The 12,311-nt window shown below is 36.5% G+C and overlaps 1 protein-coding gene across 3 annotated transcripts in view; it reads left to right on the top strand.

Moving 5' to 3' along the window:
- HACE1 (HECT domain and ankyrin repeat containing E3 ubiquitin protein ligase 1) overlaps positions 1-6,976 on the top strand; it is a 48,881-nt gene extending 41,905 nt beyond the window's left edge. For all 3 annotated transcript variants that reach the window (XM_084283307.1, XM_084283306.1, XM_084283308.1), the window contains 4 exons: positions 496-594; positions 901-971; positions 5,498-5,611; positions 6,052-6,976. In XM_084283307.1, the coding sequence (XP_084139433.1) occupies positions 496-594; positions 901-971; positions 5,498-5,611; positions 6,052-6,154 (387 nt within the window). In that variant the 3' untranslated portion in view covers positions 6,155-6,976. The remainder of the gene's footprint in view (positions 1-495; positions 595-900; positions 972-5,497; positions 5,612-6,051) is intronic.
- Positions 6,977-12,311: the final 5,335 nt, after the last annotated feature.

Below are 12,311 nucleotides of genomic sequence, written 5' to 3'. Positions count from 1 at the left end.
CAATCTGAGTATTCCTGCTTATCCTACTTATTTAGAATAGCCATCTTTCTGGCATTTCTTTAAAAAAAAAATCTTTAAAAGTCAGGAGATGCTGTCTACTGTCTTTGAGACACACTTTTGAGTTTGAGAATCAAATTGAAATAAGTTTTTGGAGTAGTTTGATCTTTTGTAACTAAGATATCTCAAGTTTTGTCTCTAGTCATGCTAAAAGTGAGATTTTTTTTTCTAAGTTCCTTCATCATAATTTCTACCCTCTGATACTCTGTGTTTAAATTGGATGGATCATGTAACATTATCCGAATTCAAGTTGTTTTTTTTTTTTTTTTTTTTCGTATTAAAAGTTAGTCATGGTAATAATAATCCAAGACTGTAAGGTTGAAACTAAACAGAAAATGCACAGCATTTTTTTTAAAGCAATAACTTTTTAAAATAGCATAGACACTTGAAATTAATGGTTAGTCAGCACTAATCGAAAGCTATGTGCTTTTTCTGAAGGAGCTTTTGTTGTCTGGCATGCCAGAAATTGATGTGAATGATTGGTTAAAAAATACAGAATACACCAGCGGCTATGAGAGAGGAGACCAAGTTATTCAGGTAAAATTCTTTTTTTTTTGAATAATGTAGATTATTGCAATTTAATCCACAAAAAGTTTTTTTTTGTTGTCATTTTCTGTCTTTTCATGGAAGCTGACTGACTAAAATTTGTGGAGCTTTTTTATACTATATTTCTATATTAAATGACTTCTTGTATATTAAATGATTTGGTTATGTATGAATTTGGTCTGAAAATATCCATAATTTAAGATACAAACACAAACTTATTGTTTTACCATTAGCCTTTCAAGTACTGTAAGTAGTAAAAAATGAAAACTAACATTTTTTTTTTCTTATTTCATTTAGTGGTTCTGGGATGTTGTGGAAGAACTAACTCAGGAAGAGAGAGTATTACTATTGCAGTTTGTTACTGGCAGGTGAGAAACTCTAGTGTAATAACAAATGTGCTAGATACTCTGAAATAAGTTAACAGACTTCAGACTGCCATACAAACCACCTACGTAGAAACAAGTTGCTGTTTCAGGCAGTTTTTAAACAAGGAAGTAGTGAATTTAACTGCACTTTATATTCTTCTTTCTATTGCATATTTATGTGGCTCTTAGCTCCTCCAGGAATCATCGTTTGGTTTGGAAGGAACTTGAAAGGTCATCTAGTTCTAACCCTCCTGCTGTGGGCAGGGCCACCTTCCACTGTAAGGTGGAATCAATAAAGGCTTTAATACATGAGATATAACCGGGTATCATTTTAGTCAGTGTAAATAGAATATCCTTCTACTAAAGCTCATTTGGATTTAACGTTAGTGCAGTATGTCAAGATCAAATGAAAGTGTAACCTTATGCAAGACCATTTGTCTTATGTAGTATTTCTGCCCTAAATTCAAGCTGGTCTTCAGGGAAAGCCACTTCAATTTCCTTTATGGTTTGGTGGCAGTGCAGGGCAGGGATGGGACAGGTTGAGCAGTAAATGCCACTTTGAGCTGGGTGAGTTGCCAGATATCTGTATATAGGTACTTTGCAGAGTGACACACATGGGCTGTCTAGGTTTTGTAGTCCTTTTTTTTTTTTTTTTTTTTTTTTTTTTTTTTTTTTTTTTTCTCCTTTTTTCCTGGTAGCAGATAGAGATCATGCCGTCTTCTTAATTTGGTGTTTCTTTCTTACTCTGGGATCAGTGGAGCAGTTGACCTTTCCTTTGTTTATAGGTTTTGTGATTAAGCGGTGGTAAAATGCAAATTTAGATCATCAAACCTTGTCTTTTATAGGAAGGAATTTCACAGTCATGGATGTATCATCAAATGGCACAGTCTTCAAATTCTGTTAGTTTCACTTGATTTATTACAAATTTCATTGTTTTTAGGGATCGCAGACAATTAAAAAAGCTAATTCTGTGCACATCCATCTTTTTCTGTCTGTCCTCTACAGAAACGAGTCTGTAACTCTGATTGCACATCTGTTGCGTGTCAGCTGCTGGTCTTCCATCTTTTAATGGACTAATCCATTTCTAAATCTAGATAGCAAATAAGGATACTTAAGATACAAAGTCATTTTTCAAATTCTGCTTAAAACATTCTAAATGATGCTGATGTGACATTCACTATGTGCATGGCATTTGGGATAATCTGGATTCTCAGGGATGCTTTCTATCAAGTAAACAGTTACGTGGTCTGATTGAATAGTGCTCAAACATGTATAATTTTGCTCACAAATCACGTGCCAACTTTGTTAGTAGGATTTCTTGTTAGTAGGAAATACATTTTTTTTTTTTTTAAGAACTCTGCGTTGGAATTTAGAAACAAATTGCTATTATTTTTTTTCTTCTATCACCTAGCAAGAACCTGTTGTGTTTTTTCTCCAGTGAGGTAAACACAACAGATATTTCTCCGCAAACATTTAGATTTCAGAAATTACCTCTAATAGTGGTGTGCATCTAGCATTTTTGCACATAAATCCAGCAATGCCTTAGAAAGTCCTAGTTTCTGGGCATGGAAGATCTAGATGCTGAGTTGTCTGTGAGCTAAAATTCCAGTTTGTCTAGTACAGGCTGGTATTTCAAGTCAAACTTTACACTAAAAGTATACCTGATTTCAAACTTGAATCTTTTTCTAACTGAATGCTCCATATTTATTTAATGAGGAATTTCTGTTAAGATTCTGTGTGTGCTGCTTGGTAGTCTGCATTCAAATTTTTCATTATTTTTTCCTTTAGTCTCTTCTACATATCCAGTTAATTGATTTTTTTTTTTATGAAGTAGTACTATTCTTTCCTTCCAATTAAAGGCTATAAAATTAATTTAGTGAGTCGAATAACATTAATTACATTTATGGCAATGTCTTCAGTGTTTCTCTGACATTTCTAAATATTTCTCAAGTGTTACCTTTCATCTTCTCCCAGTCCTAAAGATTTTTTTCTTCCATGTAATAAAGTCTTACTTTAGTAGTTCAGAGCATGCAGCATTGCGTTCAGCAGTAATACTAATTCTGAGACATCTTTTTTTAACAGCACACTTTCCATATCGCATGTAAAGTTTGAGTAGCAGATGCTATGTGTTTGGAGGTCTTAGCACTCTGAAAGCCTAAATATAGCCTATGGAAAAATAGGTAGACAAGATTCAGATGCAAGTTTAAATGTTTTTGTATCATTGAAGTTTCCAAAGCTATGAAATCGTATTGTTGCTCTTGCTCAAGGCTGTATGTACATGTAGAGTGAAAGGTAGGATCTCGTGATCTTATTTACACATATTTGAAAGGCCCTCTTTCTGTTATTGGCAGTGTTTTGTTTTGAAATAAAACCTCATACTCAGAGCCTTGTACTCATGCTGCAGCCATCTGTTACTTTCAAGCTTTGAAATCCACGACCATTCTGTATGATTTTAACCTATTGTATGAAAAGCATTCTAATAAGTTAAATTGTAAAAATGTTAGTTAATAGTGGGCTGAATAGGAAATATTCAACAGAGTGAAGTCTGTATTTTATTGCTTATTTGAATGTAGAATTCTCCTGGCTCACAGAACAAAAGATCACTGCAGGGGAGGCAGCACTGTAGTAGAAATGCAAGCCAAAAACATCATATAAAAGAGGGTACCATTGTAAAATCTTTACAACTGTTTTGAACTGTGGCTGTGAACATAATCACATTTGTGTGTCAGAAATAGTATGCTGCAAATAATCAGTACTTCGCTTCTTGATGGTTGAGTTATACACCAGTGCTAGAACTGTCTGCTGAATAATGCTGTCATTAAGACAGGTGGTATAGCTTTTTCTTAGACACTATAGCTAGCTCTTACAGGTATATTTAAAAAGTATTGTTGCGACCTCTGTCATAGCTCCTTAACATCTGGCAATAGCAACCTTTGCTCTGCTGCATTTTTATCAAGTAATTTTACTGTGAGTGGAAGCATTACTTCATTCTGATTTTCCCTTGCTCCTGCTTTTTGCAGTCATTTTGTTTTTTCATTATCTTTAATGTAAGTATCTGAAATCTGGAATGCTAACAGCTTTTTAATATTTGCTGGAAGGTTTATTTTGTTTTATCGATTTCTTTGCTAGATACAGGATCATAAAATAGACAAGGTTGGAGGGGGACCTGTGGGGACTGCCTAATCCAACCCCATGCTCAAAGCAGGGTCAGCTAAAGCTGTGTGCTCGTGGTCTTGTCCAGTCTCCAAGGATGATGACCCCATGACTTCTCTGGGCAACTTGATCCAGTGTCTGACTGCCCTTGCAGGAAAAAAAAATAAAATAAAAAAAAATCTCAAGTTTAAATGGATTTTCCTGGGCTTCATTTTGAGCCCATTGTCTCCTGTCTTCTCACTGGGCATTACTGAGAAAACTTGGGCTCCATCTTACTCATTTTCCCCTTCAGGCATTTAAAAGTATTGATCGCATTTCCCTGAGTCTTCCACTCTCCAGGTTAAACAGTCCCAGCTCTATCTCCTCATGTCAGGTGCTCTAATCCCTTTGTGGCCCTGTGCTCATCTTGCTGCAGTGTGCCCTTGTCTCTCTTCTTCTGGAGAGTTTGGAGTCAGTTCTTCTTCACCAGGACTGAGTACAGGGGAAGGATTACCTCCCTTCACCTCATGCCAGTGTTCTTCCTGATGCAACCAAGGAAGCTGTTCTTTGCAAGAATGCATTATTGGCTCACATTCAACTTCTTTAGTCCTTCTTCTAATAGTTTCTTGCCTGTCTTTTTTCCTACTTATGAGGGCTGTAGTAACAACAGGTATGACGTTGTAACATATACTAACTTCCATTGATGTTATATCTAAATTTTACTCTGTTCCTCTCTGTTTAGAATTTGTGAGGGATGCTGAAGATTGCAGGTCTATTATCTATTTATATTTAAAGTAATCCTTGAATAATACATTGATAAAAGCAAAAAAAATCTGAATAATATGATTAAGTGAGAATGCATTCCTGAATGTGTTAGTGATTTTGTGTGTGTGTGTGGCTTTGCTATAGAATGTCCCTAGATGAGGATTTAACTGATATGTTGGTTTTATTAGTAAACTGAAAACCTATATGAAAAGATGCATCAAAACACTATAGTCAGTTGTCCCACAGGTAGTAACTGAAGAACAAAATTTTTGATAATGCAGTTATTTCTTAAACTGTAAATGTAAATAAATGTAATAAGGTAAAATTACTGTAGTAAACTGAGATGACATTCTGTTCTAAAAACTGGTCAAAGGAATGAGTTCTCTTTGCAGACAGGGTTCTCTTAACCTTCAAAGAATTTGATGTCTAACATAAATAAATGCATTATTCAATATTGTAATTAAAAGTATTTAGACAGTGAAAATTTTGATTCTGGTGAGACATGGAGAACCTGTATGAAAGCTGGTCACATGTAACAGTAAAAAAGTATGTGCAGGGTCAAATATGTTTTATTTTGTTATGTTATGTTTTAGATGTCCTTACAATGATCTAACTTCTGTGAGTATTCTCAGTTCCAGGGTGCCTCATGGTGGCTTTGCCCATATAATGGGTGGAAGTGGATTGCAAAATTTTACAATTGCTGCTGTGCCGTATACTGCAAATCTTTTACCAACATCAAGCACATGGTATGTTAACTAGGTCTTATTAAAATACTCTGATATAAGGCGTTTTTTCAAATAATTGTCAGTCAAAAATACAATCTGTTTGAACGCTTTTATTAAAAAGCTCAAAAAACTCTAGACAGTTTATGGAGTATTCTCTAGCCAACAAAATGTTGGGTTTTTACTTAGAGGTAGTTGCATTGTTTTGCTCATTTGCTTAACCACAACGAGTGGGATCAATAAGGGAATATCCAAGTTAAATTATTGTATTAAATTTTACTAGAATGAAAAAAACTTACTTTTCTGCAATATGCATGAATACTTTATGGGGTTGTAATGGAACACTGATTTTATTTGTTTGCTTTTTGTTCCATAAATGTGACATCTTCAGGATTCTCAATCAGAAAACTACTGTTGAGTTTCTTCCTGTGATGTTTTCTTTTTTTTTTTTTTTTTCTTTTCAGCATCAATATGCTCAAGTTACCTGAATACCCAAGTAAAGAAATCCTAAAGGACAGGCTTCTTGTGGCATTACACTGTGGAAGCTATGGTTACACAATGGCATAATGAAGTCCAGGAAACTCATCTGTCTACTGATGTGCAATTCAAAGTGGCAGAAGTAATTTTGGAAACTGTCAATAGAAAAGCAGCTTAGGTGCTGCAGCCCATTGGCAGGGCTGGTTTTCAGAATTCACACAGGATCATCAGGTTTTTCTTTCCATTATATGTTGTCAAAGTAACTTTGATACTGTCAAAAAACTTACATTTCTCAGTATTCTGTATTTTCATTTATTTAAATGTCAGGACTGTATGGAAATCAGTTTACATGCTTTTCATTATTACTTCAGTCTGAATCAGGAAGTTTGTCAGAATCTCTTTCTACAGTCTTATTTTTGATTTTCAACTAGATGGTTGAATGACATTTGTGTCATAGTTTATTTTACATTCAGATGGCATACTGGTAATGGACAGACATGTACTTTTTGCCTTGTTGCATGTGAAAGTGCCATTTATTTTTTCAGAGAACACTATAGAAAGTTCAATTTGGATATTGTACAGTAAGACAGATCTGATGTATTTTCCATTTCTTTGCATAGCAACAAATAAAGTTTTATAACTTTTTAGCATTTTAATGTATATAATATGTAAAGATTAGACTTACAACTGGAAAGGATATCAGATGAAATTACTATTTAATTTATATTAGAATTTACACTATATTCTACTAAGTATTTAAAGTATTTGTGACTTTATAGTCAACTTGCAGATTAGAATTTGTAAATATTATTTAAGTTCTATATCCATTTGTTTGTTTGAATGCCTTTACTGTTTCCTTGACATAATTGTATGCTCAAAAGTTATTATAAAATTTTAATATTTTTACGAGAATTTGAATGTGACTAGTTTGTGTGGTTTTGCGTTTTTTTTTTTTTTTTTTAAGACTCCGTTCACCTTGCTAGTAATTTAAATTGCCATTGAAGCAGTATTTGAGAAGGCATTGTCAGAGTATATGGATGGTCATAAGCAAATGCACATGGAAAGTACCTGAGCTTATTGAAAGGTTAACTGTCAAGACTATAATAATTAGAATCTCACATCAAAATTTCTGTAGAATTAAGGGATGTTACTCAAGTAACATGCAAAAACGCACAACTGTGGCTTACCAGCATGCGCTTTTGATAAGTGGGGTTAGATGATGTATTTGCAAAACTTTGTTAGGGACCCTAGAATAGGTCTACGTTATTGCTTTGGATCAGGCTAAGATTATTTTTGTTTGCTCTGTGGCTTGTTTGTTTGTTTTAATGAATCTGATCATCCCTGCTTGTCATGCTTTTGCTTCAGAGAATGCAGTCTGGATTCTTTCCAGTTGAAACTAAGCAGCATCCAGAAATGTACCAAATACTAATAGATGAACATCTAGTTACATCTGCAGGACTGCACTGATCTGAAGAGGTGATCAGAAGTAAATGAGTCTAGGCTTAGTGAACACCCCAAAGTGATAAATTTAGGGTTCATGTCCTCAGAACAAACAACTCACTACTGATGTTCTCATACACTCACTGAGTGCTAATATAGGTGTAGCCTAAGTTTGCTAATTGATCTGTATGGGCTGCTTTCTTGGTTTGTTTGTTTGTACTTTATGTATTTATTTTAATCTGAAGCATATATAACCTCTCTTGGGGGTGGGAGAGAGAAATCCATGGACTGTCTGATTCGGTGGTGCCACAGTAATTTTCCTGCAGGCTAAGCTTTAAACGTGTAGAGTCCCTGCCCACTCCCCTCTTGCCCTGTTCCATTTGTGCTTTAAATTCTTCTGCAGTGTTTGTGAACCTGCATCTGACATGCAATTTAAGGAGGATTCTGCTTTTAGTTAGTAGAAACAGGCAGGCTCTGCCAGCATGGTAGTCAGTGTATCTTGGCCAGACTGTTGGTTTAGTCAGCAGAAGCACATGCTGTTCCTCTGTAGCATCCTCTAGGACAGCTTAAGGAGCTTACTTAGATGGGTTAGATGTTTGAGGATATGTAGGGTTTTAGTGCTAAATCCCAGTTATCCTGGATTCATCAGTTTAGCAGAAGTACTTCACTTTTCTGCATGGTTGGGCAGTACTTGATTCCCTGACCGTGTATCCGATTTCTTTGTGTGCCTTTGCCAGGTGGATTTGATACCAGGAAAGTGTTTTGAACAATACAATATATTTTCCAGGGGTTATGCATTTGTTTTCTTTAGGTGAACTGGGATTTAAGTCTTTATCCAGGTGTTTTACCATAAATACAGTTGTTCATTAACTATATCAATTAACTGCGATTTGCATTTGTTTTTTTCATTTTGCATTTCACCTGTTCTGTTTTGTGGTGGTATCCAGTAGTTTACAGGAAACTGGAACCTTGCATAGTCTTGTATGGTGTCCAAATGCAGAAGTATCAGCAAGCTGAATTTGGTCTCAAGCTGTATGCCAAAGATGCTCCGCAGCTGATTTTGACACGTAATGTAGTGCAAAGTTTTAATCTTCTAAACAGTTTTCTGTTGACAGATCTCCCTGTTAGAGCATCACAAATGGTACAGAAACAGACTGCTTCTTCTTACTAATATTACTCATATTCCTTATGAAGTACCTTGTAGTACTTGTGCAAAATACTTCTTGATAGAATCAAATTCTTTCAAAGTACTTATGTAATGAGAAAGCATGATGTAAACAAGAGCTGTATTTCCGTTTTCTGCTTGCTGGGCTCCTCTACACCAGGAGTTCATATCTTTGTTATTGCTAGTTTTGAGTAGTTGTTTATATTCTTCTGGAACACTTAAACATTACTGTCTGCAGCAGTTGACCATGTGAAGTTACCAGGATTTAATTATTGCATTGAAAGACTGTTTTTAGGACACCTGCGCCCTATTAGCGACAGGATATGACAAGCATGTTGAGAAAATATAACTTAATATAGCTTATAGTTTAGAGTGATTAATTGGTTTATATTTGTTTTTTCCAACTGTGCCAGAAGAAGGCAGGGTGAGTGTTTTATCTAGGAAAGAAAAGAACAGAACAGATGTCTTGTCACATCATAGATCATGAGCGCTCATTAACTTTTATTATCTTTATAAAATGTTATATAGCAAAGCCTAGTTTTTGATGCTTGAAAATGTGTTATGCATCTAATGTTACAAAACCATTAAAACCGTAAACTGTGAAATGTAGTTTAATGACTACTACTGTATGTTCCATATGAATTACTATAGTCAATAAGATTGAAAATGGAATGAGAGAGAGAAGGTTGTTGGCCTAAATTTTCCAGGGACTTGGAGACTTCCATGCGTACAGTAAAAAACAATATGAAGACCACATCCACTTTGGAAGCTTGTGAACTATATTGAAAAGACTAAATTCAAAATTGTAGTTTTAGTGTAGCTGGACTGTTTTTGAAATCTAATGAGCTGTTTCAGCTCTGCAAGTACAACTCAATAATGCCTAATAAAAGGGAAAGGAGTGCTGCTTGGCCTAGTGGTGGGGGAAGCAGATGAGAAAGAAAAGATCAAATTCAGTAATGGTGTTTGTTTCAGAAGGAAGGCATCTTCCACAAGGCATGTCAGGTACCCGCCTAATGCGTGGCAATCCAGGGTGGAAAGAAGGACTTCTTCAAGGTTTCCCCATATTACATACTTCTCTTCTTATACATATTAAACAGAAGTTGTTGGTTTATGATTAATGTCAATCTCAAGTCTCTTGATTAATCAGCAGAGATGTTGGGGGGGGCAGGGGAGGAGAGATTGTAATTTCTTCCAGAAGTCTGAAATGGTGTCAGTATATGATGCACTGGAACAGTTGTTTGCCCAGGATTCTCTACACTAGTCGGTATTCCTATGAATTCCTACAATACAAGATTATCTTCTAGGAGATGCTTTTTCTACAGAAAGTCTTTCTGGGGTGGGTACTTCAGGAAGCCAAATATGTTCAGTGTTAAACTGAACATACTAGAAAAGCAGTCAATAAGCAGTATCTTCTGTTCCAGGTAAGACATAATGAATTCCCTTTGCAGAAAGTTTGCAGATGACGCCAAGCTGGGGGAACGTGTCGATCTGCTGGAGGGTAGGAAGGCCCTGCAGAGGGACCTGGACAGGACGGGTAGGTGGGCAGACGCCAATGGGATGAGGCTCAACATGGCAAAGTGTTGGGTCCTGCAGTTTGGCCACAACAGACCCCTGCAGTGCTACAGGCTTGGGGCAGAGAGGCTGGAAAGCTGTGCAGAGGGAAAGGGTTTGGGGCTGCTGATTGATGCTTTCCTGAACATGAGCCAGCAGTGTGCTCAGGTGGCCATGAAGGCCAACGGCATCCTGGCTTGTGTCAGGAATAGTGCAGCCAGCAGGACCAGGGAGGTGATCATCCCCCTGAACTCAGGTCTGGTGAGGCCATACCCGTGTTCAATTTTAGGCCCTTCACCACAAGGACATTGAAACCCTGGAATGTGTCCAGAGAAGGCTATGAAACTGGTGAAGGGCCTGGAGCACAAGTCCTGTGAGGGGCGGCTGAGGGAACTGGGGTTGTTTAGCCTGGAGAAGAGGGGGCTCAGGTGAGACCCTATTGCTCTCTACAACTACCTGAAAGGAAGGTGTGGGGAGCTGGGGGTCAGCCTCTTCTCACAGATAAGTAGTGATAGGACTAGAGGGAATGGCCTCAAGTTGTTCCAGGGGAAGTTTAGGTTGGAAATTTCTTAGGTTGGAACATTTCTTCTCAGGAAGAGCAGTCAGGCATTGGGACGGGTTGCCCAGGGAGGTGGTGGAGTCACCATCCTTGGGGGTGTTCAAGGAAAGGTTGGACGTGGTGCTTAGGGACATGGTTTAGTGGGTGACATTGGTAGTAGGGTGATGGCTGGACCAGATGATTTTGGAGGTCTTTTCCAACCTTAATGATTTTATGATTCTAAATCAGAAAAGGAAACAGAAATGGTGCGCTGTGCAATTTTTCCTTGCAAATTAGAAGGACTGCGTGAAGAAAGCCAGCTGATTAATTAATAGACTGATGAACATGAACTGTGCTAAGAGGAAGTGGGTGACCCTGTCTTAATTCATAGCAGGCAGGCATAGTGGTGCTATATTTAGCACCTTTTCATTTCCACCACAGGCTTTTGAAACATGATGCAGATGTTGAAGAGTGGGAGAACAAAAGGCATTTTCCCAAGATAGAAGAGCTTTTCAGATTCTAAGGCTAGTTTCTATTCCTTTATAGTTTCCCTATTGTATGTAATATATAACAATAAATAGTGTGTAACAATGGTCAGTATTTACTTCAAATACATGCTTTAGATAAAGAATTTTATTTATATATATAACAATATATGTTATTGGTACTACTATAGTAGAATGCTACATCCCAGAGTTTTTTAGGCTGTAGAAATCTTGTTTTCCTCTATTACTGCTGCTAACTGGGATATTTTTTAATAGATTAAGTAATGGAGGCTTTCCATTTCAGCTGTGTGGATTTTGCGTACATCTTTGCATTTTCCTTACCTTCATTTTCAAATGCTGGGTGGGTTATCAGTTGGGCTGTTGAAATCACTGGCAAATCAGTAGCTGGTACATGCAAGAGTAGTTTCAAAGAATTTTTAGCGTGTCCATACATGAGTGTTTTTCCAGTTAAGAAATAGAATTAGCCAAGTACTAAACTGACGCAAAGAACCAGAGCTTTAAATCAACTGGATTAAACTTCCTCGGGGATTCTTGAGTTGTAAAGATAAGTACTTTTCCATCCGGAACATCTGTTACACCCAGACTTACTATAGGTAATCACACAGCTGATAGACTAGAGGCTGTGATATATGTTTTATAGACACTTGCCATTTCAACAAATTATTTTACTCTCTAAGGACAATATCAGAGTTAATGTACTTCTGTGGGACTACATGTAGTTTAGAGGCAGTAGGAATCAAACCACATAAGGAAACTTAGTATAAGGTTACTGGGTTATTCTCATACACGGTTTCATTTGAAAATAGCTCTATACAGTTAAGTAGATTAGAAATACTGCTTTATAAATGCAAGTAGAAATGTTTCAGTTGCAGTTATAAAAATTAGCATGTAATTTGAGTTAATAGAATGAATTAATGATCATCTTTAAGGTCCCTTCCAATCTAAACCATTATCCAATTCTATGACTAACGGTATTTGAATTAAAATAGAATGGGCTTCCTATGCAACTCTTAATTAGTATTAAAGAAAAATGGCATTATCGCTCAT

The sequence above is a fragment of the Netta rufina genome (assembly GCF_964035555.1).
Source record: "Netta rufina genome assembly, chromosome: 3".
Lineage (NCBI taxonomy): Eukaryota > Metazoa > Chordata > Aves > Anseriformes > Anatidae > Netta > Netta rufina.
The sequence above is the reverse complement of the archived record's forward strand: the minus strand, read 5'-3'. Positions and strand labels throughout refer to the sequence as shown.